This window comes from Borostomias antarcticus (genome assembly GCF_949987555.1).
Source record: "Borostomias antarcticus genome assembly, chromosome: 25".
Lineage (NCBI taxonomy): Eukaryota > Metazoa > Chordata > Actinopteri > Stomiiformes > Stomiidae > Borostomias > Borostomias antarcticus.
Genome location: NC_140258.1, coordinates 5,113,228 through 5,132,616, shown reverse-complemented (window position 1 = coordinate 5,132,616; position 19,389 = coordinate 5,113,228). Strand labels below are relative to the sequence as shown.

Here is a 19,389-nt window from a genome sequence, read left to right as displayed (position 1 = left end):
TACAGCTCATTTGATCCCCACTCACCCACACCCATCAATCTGACATTTGTTTCTGGTCAAATCCTTGCTGTGTGGAAAGCTGCCCAGTTTATACCGCTGCTTAAAGGTGGTAATCCTACTGAGCTAGATAACTACCGCTCAGTTTCAAAACTATGTTGTCTAGCCAAGATTCTCAAATCCTGAGGTAATTCTCAGTTAAGGGCTTTCTTGGAGGCAATCAATATTCTTTAGCCTCAACAATCAGGGTTCAGACCAAGACAGTACGATAACAGCCACTCGTGGTGAATGATATAGTCAGCAGTCTTGATAATCGCCAGTACTGTGCTGCACTTTTAATCAACCTGTCTAAGGTGTTTGATATGGCTGATCAACGCATTTTATTAAATATACTATTCTCCACAGGTCTAGACAAGCGATCAGTTAATTGGTTCTCAAATTATCTTACTCTGAGGACTCCGGCTGTTGTTGCTGATGGATTGTATTCTCTATTGTATTTGGTAAGGGTGTCCCACAGGGGTCCATCTTGTGTCCAGTTTTATTTACTATTTATATTAATAACATTGTGCCCCCCTTCCCACACTGTTCTGTCCATTATTTGGTGGATGACACAGTCCTACACAGTGCAGGATCCACTCTTAGAACAGCCACGGCAAAACTGCAGTCTGCTTTTGATGCTTTCCAGCTGTCTCTTATTGGCCATAAGCTTGTCCTAAATTCCAAGAAGAAAAAATGTATGTTGTTTTTAAGGTCTCGTGGGAATGATGCTAGTATACTGTAGCCTAGGTATTCACACTCTACAGGGGACAGAAATAGAAATGGTTGACTCCTATAAATACAGTGCATCCGGAAAGTTTTCACATCCTTTCACTTTTTCCACATTTTGTTATGTTACAGTCTTATTCCAAGATGGTTTCAATTATTCTTATTTTTTTCTCAAAATTCTACACACAATACCCCATAATGACAAAGTGAAAAGTGAAAGTTTTTTTAGAAATTTCTGCAAATGTATAAAAACAAAAAACAAAAATATCACATGTACTGTACATAAGTAAAACACTCCAAACTGAGCTCATGTGCTTCCTGTTTCCACTGTGGTCAATTCAATTGATTGGACATGATTAGGAAAGGCACACACCCGTCTATATAAGGTCCCACAGTTGACAGTGAATGTCAGAGCACAAACAAAGCCATGAAGTCAAAGGAATTGTGGATTGTATTGAGGCACAGATCTGGGGAAGGGTACAAACACATTTCTGCAGCATTGAAGGTCCAAGATCATGCATAAATGGAAGAAGTTTGGAACCACCAGGACTCTTCCTAGAGCTGGCCAAACTGAGCAGTTAGAGGACAGGGAGGCCAGGGAGGTGACCAAGAACCTGATGATCACTTTGACAGAGCTCCAGCACTGCTCTCTGGAGATTGGAGAACTTTCCAGAAGGACAACCATCTCTGCAGCACTCCACCAATCAGGCCTTTATGGTAGAGTGGCCAGATGGAAGCCACTCCTCAGTAAAAGGCACATGACAGCCTGCTTGAAGTTTGCCAAAAGGCACCTTAAGGTTAAAGTCCCAATGATTGTCACACACCTGAGTGTGTGAAATTTGTTCTCCACATTTGACCCATCCCCTGGGGGAGCATTGAGCAGCAGCGGTGCCACGCTCGGGAATCGTTTGATGATGTAGACCCCCAATTCCAACCCTTGATACTGAGTGCCAAACAGGGAGGCAATGGGTACCATTTTTATAGTCTTTGGTATGACTCGGCCCGGGGATCGGACTCCCGACCTCCCAGTCTCAGGACGGACACGCTAACCACAAGGCCCCTGAGCTGGTACTGGACTCTCAGACCATGAGAAACAAAATTCTATGCTCTGATGAAACCAAGATTGAACTCTTTAGCCTGAGTGCCAAGTGTCATGTCTGGAGGAAACCAGGCACCTGAATAATACCATCCCTACAGTCACCTGGTTAATACCATCCCTACAGTCACCTGGTTAATACCATCCCTACAGTCACCTGGTTAATACCATCCCTACAGTCACCTGGTTAATACCATCCCTACAGTCACCTGGTTAATACCATCCCTACAGTCACCTGAATAATACCATCCCTACAGTCACCTGGTTAATACCATCCCTACAGTCACCTGGTTAATACCATCCCTACAGTCACCTGGCTAATCCCATCCCTACAGTCACCTGGCTAATCCCATCCCTACAGTCACCTGGTTAATACCATCCCTACAGTCACCTGGTTAATACCATCCCTACAGTCACCTGGCTAATCCCATCCCTACAGTCACCTGGCTAATCCCATCCCTACAGTCACCTGGTTAATACCATCCCTACAGTCACCTGGTTAATACCATCCCTACAGTCACCTGGTTAATACCATCCCTACAGTCACCTGGTTAATACCATCCCTACAGTCACCTGGCTAATCCCATCCCTACAGTCACCTGGTTAATACCATCCCTACAGTCACCTGGCTAATCCCATCCCTACAGTCACCTGGTTAATACCATCCCTACAGTCGCCTGGTTAATACCATCCCTACAGTCACCTGGCTAATCCCATCCCTACAGTCACCTGGTTAATACCATCCCTACAGTCACCTGGTTAATACCATCCCTACAGTCACCTGAATAATACCATCCCTACAGTCACCTGGTTAATACCATCCCTACAGTCACCTGGTTAATACCATCCCTACAGTCACCTGGCTAATCCCATCCCTACAGTCACCTGGTTAATACCATCCCTACAGTCACCTGGTTTATACCATTCCTACGGTGAAGCATGGTGGTAGCAGCATCATGCTGTAAGGATGTTCTCAGCGGCAGGAACTGGAAGACTAGTCAGGATCGAGGAAAAGATAAATGCAGCAATGTACAGAGAGATCGTTGCTGAAAAGCTGCTCCAGAGGACTTTGGACTGACTGACTGACTGACTTTATTCGACAATATATAAAAGAAAAAAACGTGTGACAGAAGCACAGTGTATGGGATACTGTCAAAGATAGACACAAAAAAGCTCAGAGCTTATTTCCATTGTGGTCCTTGTAGGGGGGGTAGGGGAACGAAGTGTTCAGACATGCATCATACAGACATCGTGAAGACACATGACATCACAACACATCACATACATCACTTACAGTAGACATAACATAGACATAAAAACATGTAAAAGTGCCATTAGCTGAATACCTAATTATAGTGGACCTCAGACTGGGGCGAAGGTTATCTTCCAGCATGACAACGACCCTCAGCAAAGATAACAAAGGAGTGATAACACAGCCAAGATAACAAAGGAGTGGCTTCAGGACAAGTCTGTGAATGTCCTTGCATGGCCCAGCGAGAGCCCAGACTTAAACCCGATTGAACATCTATGGAGAGATCTGAAAATGGCTGTGCACCGATGCTCCCCATCCAACCTGAGAGAGCTTGAGAGGATTTGCAAAGAAGGATGGGAGAAAGTGCCCAAAATAGGTGTGATAAGCTTGAAGCATCATACTCAAGAAGACTTGAGGCTGTAATTGCTGCCAAAGGTGCTTCAAAGTATTGAGTAAAGGGTGTGAATACTGTACATAATATGCACATATGATATTTGAGTGTTTTATTTTTAATACATTTGCTAAAATAAAAAAATAAAAAAAACTTTTTTCACTTTGTCATTATAGGGTATTGTGTGTAGAATTCTGAGAAAAAATGAATTCAATCCATTTTGGAATAAGGCTGTAACATAACAAAATGTGGAAAAAGTGAAGGGATATGAATACTTTCCGGATGCACTGAGTATTTGGCTGGATAGCAGGCTATCATTCCAGACCCATGTGGAACACCTCACCAAGAAGCTAAGGGGAAAGATAGGATTCCCTTTCAGAAATAAGTCCTGTTTTTCCAGTGTGCAAGAAAAACATTTTACAATCAAAAATATTATCTGTCTTTGACTATGGTGATGTTCTGTATATGCATGCCTCATTCACTTCTAAAAAGCCTCTTGATGCAGTATATCATAGTAAGTAAGTAAGTAAGTAAGTAAGTAGCCTTGAGAACCAATGGTTCTCGAGTCTAGTGACCCATAGGGTAGGAGCCTATCTCCTGGACATGACGCTAGTATGTTGCAGGGACTTATCCCCAGTCCAACCCTTGATGCTGAGTGCCAAGCAGGGAAGCATTGGGTAGCATTTGGTATTACTCAGCCAGGGTATGTGGTGTATACTGTATCATAGTGCTCTGCGTTTTATCACTGGTGATGGTTTCACACCCATAACAGTGCTCTGTATAGTGTAGCAAAGGTGGATAGCCGTCATCAACATTCTCTTTCATTTATTTTTAAAACACTGTTTGGCAAGATGCCATTATACTTGTCCCCACTTTTGAGTTTTAGAGACCACACTAGGTCACAATCTCATATAAGGCTGAACATACCTCGGTGTAACACCAACGCAGGAAAGTCTGCCTTTAGTATTCATGCACCCGATAGGTGGAACAAACTGCAGGACTCCCTAAAGCTGGACCAACTTGTCTCGCTGGAGAGGTTCAAGGTTATGATAGAAGGTGTGCTCCATGTCGACTGCACATTTCTTTTAGTCTTGGTTTTATTCTTCGATCTTACCGTATGACTTCGTTTTGTGATTTGATGTTGTTTTGTTGAAACATGTTCGTATTCTGTATGTTTTTATTGTAGTCAGGGCATATTAAAACAGAGAGATTGCTCTCGCTTGTCTTCCCTGAATAAATAAAGCTTTCAAATCAATTTAAATCAAAAGTCTCCTACCACCTCACCATCTCTGTCTCCTACCACCTCACCATCTCTGTCTCCTACCACCTCACCATCTCTGTCTCCTACCACCTCACCATCTCGGTCTCCTACCACCTCACCATCTCTGTCTCCTACCACCTCACCATCTCTGTCTCCTACCACCTCACCATCTCTGTCTCCTACCACCTCACCATCTCTGTCTCCTACCACCTCACCATCTCTGTCTCCTACCACCTCACCATCTTGGTCTCCTACCACCTCACCATCTTGGTCTCCTACCACCTCACCATCTCTGTCTCCTACCACCTCACCATCTTGGTCTCCTACCACCTCACCATCTCTGTCTCCTACCACCTCACCATCTTGGTCTCCTACCACCTCACCATCTCTGTCTCCTACCACCTCACCATCTTGGTCTCCTACCACCTCACCATCTCTGTCTCCTACCACCTCTGGTCACTGGTCTTCCACATGCACCTTTGCCCTCCTAAGCAGACATTCACCACTCACAATGCAGGAGCATCAGAATGGGTGAAGAAGAGGGTTTGATCACTTTGCACAATGCTCTGAAGAGACAGAACTAAGCTCGATTCTCTCTCTTCTCCATCAGTGGTTCAGTCTGACAATAGTGGAAGGCCCAGTCCTCTGGTGATGATCTCGTATAGCACCACCACACGTTCTAGACCACTAACTCAAGCCTCAAATGTCACAACCTCATAGAGAAGGAACAGTTAATCTTCACAACATTTTTTGTTTGTACAAGGAAACCATCAAAAACTGCATGACAAGCAGAACTAATATGCTCAGGGCTCACATCGGACACGGCCCACTGTGAGCTACAAACACTTGTCTCATTCCATTAAATGGCTGCTTGCAAACCATTCTAATTAGGCTTTCAGCATTCTGAGAAAAAAAAAAACTTGCCTGTGTCAGCCTCGTTTACACAGCTTGAAACACAGCCGTCAAAGAACACAAAACCCCTACTCTGCGTGCCTTACTAGGAAGATGAATAATTAAAAACAATGCTGATTATGTAAGAGAGCCACGTGGTGTGCTACAGCCCTGGAGCACGCTGGGGGAGGTGGGGAGGGGGAACATTGGTACTGCTATGGAGCTAGTTATGGGTAGGTATTCCTGAGCAGGGAAGCAGATGTTTGGCCTGGACTTCAAAGTGATGAAGCTGTGGTTTCACCCTTTGCCCGTTGGGTCTTCCTCTGTGAGGGTGGAGAGTAGAGAAGAGAACTGTTTAGTAGGGTTCCTCAAGCCCCATGTGTCTCCCCTGCAGTACCTGCTCTCTGGGAACACTGTCAGGTCAAACGCTCAGGGCTGCTTTTTCACTTTAATCAACAACAGACTCTGAGGCAAGAATAGGCCTCATTTTGTGTGTTATCACTGAAAGTCAAAGTATTATCTTGAATCCTGCAGATTCTGAGGAAACAGCTCAACTGGACCATGTTTGTAATAGAATGTTACACTGCTGGGTTTCAACACGGCTCACATGACATTGTGTTGAGCACGGTTCAGACGATCTCTACCGAAGGTATGTGCATTGCATTTGACTTGAAGCACTATTTTGTTTTCGGGTCAGTCTGTGAAATACTGAAAGCACATTCCGATTTGATATGAAGATTATAGCCTTAGGTTTAGCATGAGTGGCATTTTTCTGGTTTTGAAATTCTGTGTCTCAGCACTCCTAAAGATATCTGATAGCACTGTGAGGGGCTGCAGGAGGGAAAAAAACTTTCATTTACAGCTTCTGTATGTATTAGCACTGTCTTCAGTATCAAAGACGAGGAAACATAACCCTGCTCAATACACACACTTCCAGTTTTCATAAAACACTGAGTCCAATTACCTGGGTGGTTCTGGGTGGTTCTGTTTGGACGAAAGGGGTGGAAAACGACACAAAACGACTTTCAAGAATGAATGTTGACCTACGGAACAACCCTCTCTCTCCCCCTCAGAACCTGAAAGGGTCCCCTCATGGAGGCTGACTGAAGTTTCAGCCTGCAACTCTAAGAACCCTAGATGCGAGACACAGGAGTCCTTGAGTGCCTGATAGGCCACCCCTTAAAACGCTATTTAACTTTAATGGTCATTCTTAAGTGAGAGGCGCCGCTGGTCCACGTCCACAGTCTGGAAGCAGCTCACGAGTGTTTCCCAATAGTGTTTACAAATAGTGCAAAATACAACAGCCCCCTCTAATCATCAATGTATCCCTTGTGAGTACTGTTTTCTTTTAATGGAACGAAGCAATATGTTGGAAACCCACCAAGTCCCTCAACGTCTCCAGTGTTATTCGTCATGAAGGAAAGAAATGTAATGGTTCTCAGCTCCGAACAACTACATTAACACAAGCATGCTAAAACAACATTATTGCTGGACCGCACAGCTGACTGACACCTGGTATTGGTTGCTACACTGACACACACATGTTTGCTAGCAGGGGGCAGTGGGGAGTGGTGGGTCTGTGCTGTCCTGTCTTCACACAGACAGACATTCCTGGAGTTCATTTAGCAAATTACAATTCAGAATAGCTGATCTGGACTTGGAGCCAAGCCAAGGTAAACTCAGACCAGTCTGGGGAGAGGCAGTGGGATATAATCTGGGTTAGACTGGGCAAGACTAGCCTAGCTCTGCCCTTGAGGTGGGCAGACAGGCTGCTTATTACCAGCAGAGGAAAACAGACAGCAAATTCCTTACCTTTCCTGAATAATTTTCAGCTGAAACCTGATGGTCAACGACAGTGTACTTGAACCCATACCCACAAAGCCAACGGCGGGTGTGCGGTGCTAGCTTAGCTCTGGTTAGCATCTCGCTAACACACTGTAAGGCGAGGAGGCATCCTGGAGGATCCATTAAGCCATTATAATGAACCAAACTCTCTGAACCACTAACTTTGGCAGGAAATGGCTTTTTCCATATTCCCCTTGACTCTTTCCCTGTACTCCACTTCTCTCCCCTGCTCCTCGGCCAAGCAGCCTCGCTCACTGGCCCGCTCTCCAGAAATGAGATAAGAGACAATGAAATGAAACAAAAAGGATAAACTACTGAGACAGCAGTGATAAGACATTGGGAACTTTCTGGAAAAGCACCTATAAAAAAGTTTATTTATATTTCTTTGCAATCAGACTAATTGCAAATGTGCGTAGGTCTTGTTATACTGTATATTTTAAGTGCATGAGTGAGTTTGAAGTGCCCTGGAATAAACAACAATGAGCAATCTTTTACAAGAAATGTGGCTAATAAAACTCCTAGCAGGGAAAAAAATCTGAGTGAAGACCATCCACAACATCCTGCACCAAGCTCAACACTGTTGATTTACCAAGCTCAACATTGTTGATTTACCATATACAGTACAGTACCTGATCACAACACCCTGCACCAAGCTCAACACTGTTGATTTACCAAGCTCAACCCTGTTGATTTACCAAGCTCAACACTGTTGATTTACCAAGCTCAACACTGTTGATTTACCAAGCTCAACCCTGTTGATTTACCAAGCTCAACACTGTTGATTTACCAAGCTCAACACTGTTGATTTACCAAGCTCAACACTCTTGATTTACCAAGCTCAACACTGTTGATTTACCAAGCTCAACACTGTTGATTTACCAAGCTCAACACTGTTGATTTACCAAGCTCAACACTCTTGATTTACCAAGCTCAACACTCTTGATTTACCAAGCTCAACACTGTTGATTTACCAAGCTCAACCCTGTTGATTTACCAAGCTCAACACTCTTGATTTACCAAGCTCAACACTCTTGATTTACCAAGCTCAACACTCTTGATTTACCAAGCTCAACACTGTTGATTTACCATATACAGTACAGTACCTGATCACAACATCCTGCACCGAGCTCAACACTGTTGAATTACCAAGTTCAACACTGTTGATTTACCATAAACAGTTGATTTACCAAGTTCAACACTGTTGATTTACCAAGCTCAACACTATGGTAACACATTTACCATATACAGTACAGTACCTGATCACAACATCCTGCACCGAGCTCAACCCTGTTGATTTACCAAGCTCAACCCTGTTGATTTACCAAGCTCAACCCTGTTGATTTACCGAGCTCAACCCTGTTGATTTACCAAGCTCAACACTGTTGATTTACCAAGCTCAACCCTGTTGATTTACCAAGCTCAACCCTGTTGATTTACCAAGCTCAACCCTGTTGATTAACCATATACCTGGTGCAAAAACAGGCTCTATCCATTCTCCAACACTATCGATTTACCGTACACCTGATTGTAAAACAGGCTCTATTCATTCTCCAATGCATGAATCATTATAAACTATGATACCAGGAGAAAATAGGCTGAAATACAAAAGCAGTATCATCCAACCAGTGAATGGAAAACACAGAGGTGGCTTGGAGCAACGGCATGGAAAACTCCGAAAGCTGAGCTTGCCTGTACTGTATGACTTGACCTAGATTCATTGCCCTGTGGAAGCCATATATTACCTAATCCAAGGTAAAGAAATATCTATCTGACTGTACTGGGTAGCACTCACAGCACAGTATGTTAGAATGGCTTTTGTAGCACAGTTTGTTGCAACAGCTGGCTGTGATTTCTAACTACAGACTTGATGAATTGGAAGTGGTTCTTTGAACCCAATCTAACTTCCGTTGAAGTAAACCATCGCTGTACAGTAACACCATGCAGATAATGACATTGTTACCCAGTGTTACTGTACTTCAACTTTTGGTATATTATAAAAACAACTGACTTGTCCTCTCACTTTTTCTAGCACTGTGACTGCAGGTCCCACTTGTGTCTTATTGAAGGTTTTACTGATGATGGCTGTACAGCTGGATCACTTACTCTAGACAGTATGAGTCTCTTTGGATAAAGGGGTCTGCTAAATGACTTAACGCAAATGTGATGTAATGAGATGAAGATCTGTGTCCTCTTCTTAAACATTAAACATCAAACAGCTGTAAAGGGGATACTCACGCCTGTACAATCCCGTAGCACCTTTTAGCGATCACACCGAGAGGCGCCACACACCTTTTAGCAATGTGAGTACATAAAGATCACATAACCAACATGTTCACCACTTATAGCCTGTTATTCAGAGCTCAATCTATCAGGAACCATAAAAGCTGCACACTTATCCTGCTAGAAACAGACGCTGAACTAAACGAGGTCTGAAATCTTTACGCGCACCTGGATTTGTTAGAGTTGGCAGACTTGTGGAGTGATGTCACCCACGTTGCTGCGTTGGCCTACTTCCAGTGCAGGAGTTTGTCCAGTTTGCTAACACTAGCCGCTCTGCTGCCCACCGGCTCGTTTCCTGCAGCCTTAATACCGTATTCCTGCACCTCTAGAGATACTGTGTGTGTGAAAGGGTTCATCAGAGGCCAGTAAAATGTCACTGGAGCCTTAGGATGTCCTTAAACTAGAATGGAATTATAACTCATCTGTCGTATTCTATGCTCAGCTCCACTGATAGTCAGCTGGTTATCATATCGCCTACATCAGGGACTGGTTTAGACTTGGGAAGTTGAATCTGTAGATGAATCTGGATTTGAATGTACAGCGGTGAGTGAGTTTCCCTATCAGGTTAAGGAAACATGAGGGGAAGTGAAGAGGGCAACGACGCAGCCTTCCGCTTGTGTGTACTTCATAAGGAACACACTCTGAGCATTAAGAAAGGTACCAGGATCACGTCCATAATGGAAATCAAACACATAGTAATGCAGATCATCCAGAGGTTCAAGCCTATTACTGAGGATAGGCCTCGTAAAGAGCCTCTGGCAGAGGGACTTCAAGGTGTGGGGAAATCCGCCCCTCACTAGCTCCCCAGCGGGCTCAAATCCTCCCGGGCCAGGGAGGGAAAACAAACAGACCCACTCCCAGGGAGGCAGGACACTTCAAAGCAGCCCGACTCAATCAGATCTCTTCCTCCAGGCCTCCATGGCATGGGGTTACACTCACACCCCACCTCAAACACAAGTCCAACTGCTTTCCTGACACCCCTCCACCACACCATTCTCTCTCTCTCTCTCTCTCTCTCTCTCTCTCTCTCTCTCTCTCTCTTTCTCCCTCTCTCTCTCTCTCTCTCTCTCTCTTCTTCTCTCTCTGAGGAACACGTGAGTCCCATTACTGTTTTACAGTCTCAGCCTGCCATTATAGCTGGAAGTCAGGCTGTGTTGCTGGGCCCATCCCTCTCCCTCTCTCCATCTCTGCTCAGATGGACAGGACAGAGCATCTTAAAGGGACAGGACAGAGCATCTTAAAGGGACAGGGCAGAGCGTCTTAAAGGGACAGGACAAGGCGTCTTAAAGGGACAGGACAGAGCATCTTAAAGGGACAGGGCAGAGCGTCTTAAAGGGACAGGACAGAGTGTCTTAAAGGGACAGGACAGAGCGTCTTAAAGGGACAGGACAAGGCGTCTTAAAGGGAGAGGAAAGAGCCTCTCAAAGGGAGGGAACAGGACCTCTTAAAGGGACAGAACAGAGCTTAAAGGGATAGTGCTAGGCAGGTGCCCTGTGCTGAAGGAGGACACACTCCTGTGGTTCAGCTGATGATGATGTGTGTCTGTTGTGTGTTCTGCTGCACAAAAACAAAATGTTTTGCTCACTAAGCGATTTCTAGGCCGATAGATAAGGCCCAGTTAGTCTTCCTCACTGGCCGTTCACAGAGGTTAAACCGCTGACTAAGGACTCTCTGCAGCTGGCATTAGTGAATCCAGTACATCTTCCTCTCTTTCCATGCAAGTGAGCTGGATCATTAATATACTGTAGGAGTCTGGGAGACATTCTTGCTGCTGAAGGCAACATTCTGGCCCCGGGCCTAAACCAACAAGAGGAAAAAACAGGGCTGAATACGGGCCAGAGCGAGCCGCCAGATGGAGCTACGCTCAGTCAGCAGGCCATGGACACAGAGAGAGGAGGAGGAAGAGAGGGGGGGGGGGCACACCAGGCCATGGACACAGAGAGGCTGAGGAAGAGGGGGGGGGGGGGGGGCACACCAGGCCATGGACACAGAGGGGAGGAGGAAGAGAGGGGGGGCACACCAGGCCATGGACACAGAGAGAGGAGGAGGAAGAGAGGGGGGGGGGGCACACCAGGCCATGGACACAGAGAGGCTGAGGAAGAGGGGGGGGGGGGGGGCACACCAGGCCATGGACACAGAGGGGAGGAGGAAGAGAGGGGGGGGGGGCACACCAGGCCATGGACACAGAGGGGAGGAGGAAGAGGGGGGGGGGGCACACCAGGCCATGGACACAGAGGGGAGGAGGAAGAGGGGGGGGCACACCAGGCCATGGACACAGAGGGGAGGAGGAAGAGAGGGGGGGGGGCACACCAGGCCATGGACACAGAGGGGAGGAGGAAGAGAGAGGGGGGGCACACCAGGCCATGGACAGAGAGAGGAGGAGGAAGAGGGGGGGGCACACCAGGCCATGGACAGAGAGGGGAGGAGGAAGAGGGGGGGGGGGCACACCAGGCCATGGACACAGAGGGGAGGAGGAAGAGGGGGGGGGCACACCAGGCCATGGACAGAGAGGAGGAGGAAGAGGGGGGGGCACACCAGGCCATGGACAGAGAGGAGGAGGAAGAGGGGGGGGGGCACACCAGGCCATGGACAGAGAGAGGAGGAGGAAGAGGGGGGGGGGGGCACACCAGGCCATGGACACAGAGGGGAGGAGGAAGAGAGGGGGGGGGGGGGCACACCAGGCCATGGACAGAGAGAGGAGGAGGAAGAGAGGGGGGGGGGACAGTCACCTAGTCTCGCGATGCATTTAGAGACTGACTCGTGAATCTAACAGTCAGCAGGCCATGAACAGAGAGAGGGGGGAGCAAGAAGAAAGATAAGAAAGTGAAGAGAAGAGGAGATAACTGGATGAGGACAGCTAAAGATGGATGTGTAGTCCTAACTGCTGTGTATGTATATGCATATGTGTGTGTTTGTTTGTGTGTGTGTGTGTGTGTGTGCGTGCGTGCGTGAGTGTGCTTGAATGCCTCGAAGCATGCATGTGTATGTGCGTATGTGTGTGTGTGTGCACGTGTGTGTGCGTGTGTGTGCGTGTGTATTTGACTGTCTGTCTGCAAGCATGCCCGTGTGACGTCCAGGACAGTTCAGTGCAGTGCCAGCGTGTCGTGTACAGAGTGACAGAGTGACAGAGTGGGGGTGACGACGACGTACCGCTCTCGCTCTTCTCGATCACCTCCACCACCTCCCCGGCCTGCAGGCTGATCTCAGCGTTCTCCTGCTTCTCGTAGCTGGCCACCACTACGTACTGCTCCAGCAGCATGGGGTCCGGGCCGTCCAGACCTGGGGTCGATGGGAAAAAACACGCCGTTAGCCAGCTGCCGGCCATGGGCCCGCGGGACCGGCCGCCGGGCATCCGCTGCGCCATAGGCCGATTTGTCGGTGGAGCTCAGCCAATAGGGAGACGCGCCGGGCTCAGTGCATCTTTCCAGCAGTCTGGCCATATAGCTGGGTCCCTCACTGGGCGGCGGAGTGAGCAGCTCCCTGAGAGTCCCGGACTGTCCAGTCAACTGGCTAGAGAGAATCCATTCTACAGCATTAGGGCAGCTTCATCCATAGCCCAACAGACCTGAGATGGACGGATAGACGCGACTGGACTGAGACACGTATAGTAAGAAAGAGCAGCAGGACAGAGCAGCACAGAGAGACACAGAGAAAGAGAGAGAGACAGAGAAAGAGAGAGAGCCAGAGAGAGAGAGAGAGAGAGAGAGCTGCAGCCGGTGGTGGCCGGGACAGTGAAGTAGGAGAGAAGAACGGTTTCCCCTGGAAAATAAACAGTCTGCTAAAAAGCCTCGTTCTCCTCTCAGGGGCTGGGGCTGAAGGACGAGTAGGGGGGTTGTGTACGCCAATCAGAGGAGTCGACACCGGAGGCCTTAAACAGAACCAGATGAGCGGGGCGGAGCCCTGCCAAGAGGGCGGGGTCTCTGCTGCTGTGAAACTCTAGAGCCCCGGCCATTGGCCAGCCTCTTGTTTAGCTACGGCTCGCTGAGTTAACCATCTAGGCGCCAACAGAGACTTGGTTTTGACGGTTATGAAAGCAGTCAGGGACGGATCTCTTGGTGCTCGTAATATAATAAAATTAATGAGTCGATGTTGTGGATATTGAGTATCTTCATATGGAAAGTTTAGTTTATATCCTTAATCTGTTCATATAAATTATTTGTTAACGTCAAATAAACTATTGGTTTAAAAAAAAAAAAATCTGTGAAAACCATAACCACCTGTGGCATGATTTCAAGAGAAACCTGACCTACATCTTTATAATGAATTCACCTACACACCAAACCATGAAAATGGCTTCACCCAAAACGCATCCAGCTGAAAGTCAGAATGAGCTGAGACAACCCAGTTTAGTAGCAGAACTAACAAGTGTCAGCTGTAGCCCAGAACCAGCAGCAGCTGAGTTAGTTCACACATTAATACTGGCTACTGATCGCCACTGGCTTTAACTCTGCAGTCATTCTCATTCACACTCTTTACAACTTTTATCATTGTTCTAGGTTGCACAGTGGTCTAGGTTGCACAGTAGATGAAAAAAGGCATGTTAGATACTGATTAGGGTCATTTCTTATACAGGAAGTCCAACCAGGTCAATAAGAGATGTAAAGAATTTCTTATTTACCTTATTGGCCTACCTGTATAAATTAAGGTGAATGATACACTGTTAAAGGTGCTATAGATATAATTTTATGTATAATAATAATAATAATAAGAAGAAGAAGAAGAAGAAGAAGAATAATAACAATAATAACAACAACAACAATAAAAAGATTGATTATGAATTTATCATTAAAAAAAAAAGGGTCCGAAATGAATGTTGTGAGATGTCTGAGGTTTGGTTCCCACCTCTAACAAGTCTCATGAGCCAATAGTATTAAGACATTGCTACCACACAGTATCTCTGTGTCGAGAGCGATCAGTAATCGTAATACTATTGGCTTACAAGCCCTGTTAGAGTTGTGTTTTTTTATGATTCGTCTACATAAAAAATGTTATCTATAGCACCCAGCAATACATCGCGTTTTCTCGGAATGCTGCGTCCCGGGGGCGCAAGTTTTAAAAGGTAATAAATGTCAATGTATTATCTTCCTGAGTAGACTGTTTGGATGATTCAGCTTACTTTTAGTAAATCTAATTGGAGAATTAGCACCAGATATGTTTGTAAAGGTCCAAATATTGCGATGTATGTCTTTAATGTACATATACATATATAATCATAATACATAACAGAATAAATATACATGTTTTATTGCACAGTGAAGAAGGCCCAGATGAAAACGGGATGAAGTCTGGGGAATGATTCAGTCAGTTAGGCTGATAGTAGCTACCCCTAACCTGAGCCCTATCCCCAACAGACCCACCAATACCCAACATTCACTTTCAGGTTGCGCTCCCATCGTCCTGAGAGACTGTCACAACACGCTTAACTGAGATGTATTACGGTAGCAAATGGAGCAAATGTGAAATGGCTGAGCTAATTAAGAAAAATGTCCGCAAAAATAATGTCTAGAGAAGCAACGAGAAGCCAAACAAGACATTATTCAAACTGTGGAAAGTCATTGTCTGGAACAACACTCCATCTTAGTCTGAGGATGGAAAATAGCTGGAGTCCAGTCCAATAAGCGCCGAGAGATGATCTTAGATAAGGAGCGGCTGAGACGGTCGGGATTAAAATGTAGCGGGAAAGAGAGGACGTAAAAACAACTGCCAGACTGAGGATGAACGTTTCTGTGAATTAGGGTTATACTTCCAGTCAATGTGGGGAAATAGTTTAGAGTATCAGGAACGTCAGTAAACTCATAAGTCATCCGGGATGAGCTCAGCTGTAGCAGCATCCAAACTACGGACGCTGCCAGAGCGTCCGACGTCGAACCAGCGTGCTTTATGTTGAATCTCAGAGTTATTTATGTAGGAGGCTTTACTCACTAAGCTATTATTCCTGGAACAGGAGAACCCCATCCATCAGGAATTGTAGTTCTAGTAAGAGGAATGACGGATGACAACAAAATCAAATAAATGACATCCCCGAAAAGTTCTGGGCATCATCTTGTCAAAAATGGGAAATGTGTGCATGTCCCTGACGACAGTTCCCAACAGAGATGTGCATTGAGGCTTGGCAGGTCGTGATCTGACCAATCAAGCTGCGGGAATCCATGTTGGGCACCATGAACAGGAAACATGTGGTTTGGACTTGCTGCTGCCCAGGGAGGTGGGCCTTCCTACCTGGGTCTCTATGAATGAGTAAAGACAGCACACTCAGTAGGCCCGGAAATCAAAAGCTAATATTTCAACCTCGTTCAGGAAATGAAATGTTTTGCATCAGCAGGAAGAAAAGACCAGAACAAGAGGTGTAAGTGTGAGAAAAATGAGGTGAAACAGCCTCAGCCATAACAGGCCACGTGTGTGTGTGTGTGTGTGTGTGTGTGTGTGTGTGTGTGTGTGTGTGTGTGTGTGTGTGTGTGTGTGTGTGTGTGTGTGTGTGTGTGTGCGTGCGCGTGCGTGCGTGTGTGTGTGTGTTTGAGTGTGCGTGTGCGTGTGCGTGTGCGTGTGTGTGTGTGTGTGTGGGTGTGACTCCTGTCTACACCTTTTCCCCCACCCCCATCTGCACAGCACAGATCTATGGGCCCTAAAAAGAGATCTTTCTCCAGCAGCCGTTAGACCGTGATCAGATAGCCCTATTAGCCACTCTCAATGTTTATGTCACTCCCCATTCCGATTTGAACTTCCTGCTCCTTCCGCCCCTGCACTCTCCCCTCACTCTACCCCAACCCCTCCTCAACAGCAGGCCCGTCCAAAGAGGACGACAGTTGGGAGCTTCGCAAGAATGCATCTTCTGGGGCGGAAGAAAGGGAGTTGGGGATTTGAGACGGACGGTTGGTTTACATCAGGGGATTCTCTCCCCAGCGGTTGTCAGACAGGCTTCCATATCTGGAACTCTGGGTGGGGCTGCAGAGCGGGCTGCAGAGCGGGCTGGCGTGGGACTCTCTGTGGTCAGGAGCGGCAGCCAGTCCAGCAGAGCAGAACCAGCAGAGCGTGGAGGGATGTGGAGGAGAGGAGCAGGAAGAGATCTTTGCTCGGGCGTTCAACTGCGAGTGTGTAGGAGGACCGGAGACACAGGGGGATGCTGCTGACCGTCGTTTAGAGATGTGTTTGACCATTGCATCACTCAACGGCTATGTAGCTCTACTGTAGCCGAACTTTCGGACGTCCTAAACTCTATTCAACAGCTGAGTTCCAATCTCATGAATAGAATATTTGAAAACGTTTTTTTTTTAAATGACAACAGCTGTTCAGTACTGAAACCCACCATAGCTTCTTTGCTACAGTACATCGGCTGTCCTCCGGTTTCTCAACATGCCTTTTCTGGCGCAAACCCTTCCTTTGTAGATGACGACTCTCTCTCATTTGCTAGCTGGCTGCTTCTCATCTAGGAGGGTTTCCAGGTTTGAGGCCCGAGTGACAAATGGTCACTGTCAGCAGCAGTGTGGCTTGGCTTGGCTCTCCTCAACGCTGCCCCCGCAGGCCAACTGAGCTCACTACTACTCCAAGCAAACAGAGCAACTTTGTCATGCTTAACACTGACCCGTCAGTTTAGAATATACTTCTTCTGCTGCTTTGTGAGTCAGTGCATAGACTCACAAAAAATAGAAACATAGAAAGACAACAGTTAATCTTATTTAACCCTATAAAATGCAATTAAGGATGTTTCATTCAAGTAGAACTGTGTGAATTCAGTCTTTCAGGTGGCGAGCGCCTCAAGGTTGCATGTGAATAAAGGCTCTATGTCTGGGAGGTAGGATCTCCTCAAGGGATCAGTATTCAATGTCTGTTTATGGAGAACGAGGAGTGTGACTGCTGAAACAGTCCATGGTTGTTCAAGTGCTAGAGGAGCACACATTCGTCATAATAGTTTCCTGCACTGCGCAAAAATCGTGTCCATGTCACTACACACACTCACATTGAACACATACACAAACGCACACACACACACACACACACACAAACTGTACCTCCTGACCTACCATTTACCCCTGTGAGGATCAATACACACACACACACACACACACGCATACACATACAGACACACACATACACACACAGACACACACACACACAGGAACACATCCACACACAGGCACGCACAGGCTCAAACACACACACACCCACACACACACACTCACAGGCACACACACACGCACACACGCACACACACACACACACACACACACACACACACACACACACACACACACACACACACATTGCTTCCCCTCCCAGAAGACCCCCGAGTCCCCCAGCTCCTATAAAGACAGCACGACTGCGCACATGCTCAGACTCCCCCTGTCCATGCGGAACTCTGAAATGGTTTCCACTTGCCACGTAAACCTCACTCTCCATCTGCTTTTCACATGCTCTGCGCCCCCGAGCACTCCATCTCCTTCTCTCTCTCCCTCTCTCCCTCTTCCACTCCTTCTCTCTCTCTCTCTCTCTCTCTCTCTCTCTCTCTATCTATCTCCCGCTCTAACTAATACATCCTGTTGCGTAATCTTGTGCTTTAACTAAACAATGCACATGCAGAGAGTGAGCTTTTAGAGGTGAACGTTTTTTTTCCGTCGGTTAATCAAAAACCTGTGTGAACATTCGGAGCCTTTTCATGGTTGTTTGTTTGTTTTCCTAAGATTGTAAGATCTGTGATACTACTGTAACTAGCTTCTCTCTAATTCAGACTCTGGCTCTGCTTCATATGACCCGTGTGTTGACCAAGCCCCCGTTTTTCAGCCAGCTAGACCAGTCCGTGCCGTTCTCTACACTCAACAAAAGGGTTCTATACGGAACAGTTTGTAGCAATAGAAGAAACCTCTGAAAAAAGGTTCTATATACAGGTAAAACTATTTTAAGCTTTTTTTTTCCCAACTATTTTCAGCATTTTCAGATCAGAACCATTTGGTTCCAAAATAGCACCTTGTGGTACTGAAAAAGAGTTCTATTTGGAACCCTAGGGTGAGGTTGGAGTTTAACATAAGAGAGCTGGATCCTAAAGCAGAGATATCAGGGCAAAACAATGCTAGCATTCACAACGCAAAATCAGTTAAGTATGTCCTTTGTTGACCCTTGGAGGAGAACAGAGCTAGAATACGATGTTGACTCAACAGGGAGTGGACTGCATCCAGGAGAGAGAGACCCACAGGGCTCTTGATTTGATTGCAGTGGAGGTCGCAGTTGGGGAACAATAAAGGAGACACTGGCCAGAGTCTTACTGAAACCACATGAAGGAGGAAAGAGGAGAGCTCTGGTCCGATCGCTCACTCTCCGCCCAGGGGGGCGGCCCTTCAACAGCATCTACTCTGCCTCCTGTGAAGACTTCAATAGACTCATCGACAGAGGAGATGCCTTCAAGAGCGGAGGCTCGGGGAGATCGAGTCAAATCAAATCAAAGCAGACTTTATTTATACGGCGCGTTTCGTTCACAGAGGCAGCACAATGCGCTGAGGGAGGAGAGGCGCAGAGAGCGGAAGGAGACGGGGTGGGAGGAGAGAGATCGGGCGAGAGAGAGATTGAGAGAAAAACGCAGAGTGGGGGATGGACGATGCGTGACGACTAAAATGATGATGATG

General features: G+C 46.6%; 1 protein-coding gene across 1 annotated transcript in view; it reads right to left on the bottom strand.

Annotated features, from left to right (window-relative positions):
* LOC311325833 (SH3 and PX domain-containing protein 2A-like) overlaps positions 1 to 19,389 on the bottom strand; it is a gene marked incomplete at both ends in the record, with an annotated part of 56,856 nt that overhangs the window by 18,008 nt on the left and 19,459 nt on the right. Inside the window, one exon of the mRNA XM_084458624.1 lies at positions 12,929 to 13,057. Within this exon, the coding sequence (XP_084314750.1) occupies positions 12,929 to 13,057 (129 nt within the window). The remainder of the gene's footprint in view (positions 1 to 12,928; positions 13,058 to 19,389) is intronic.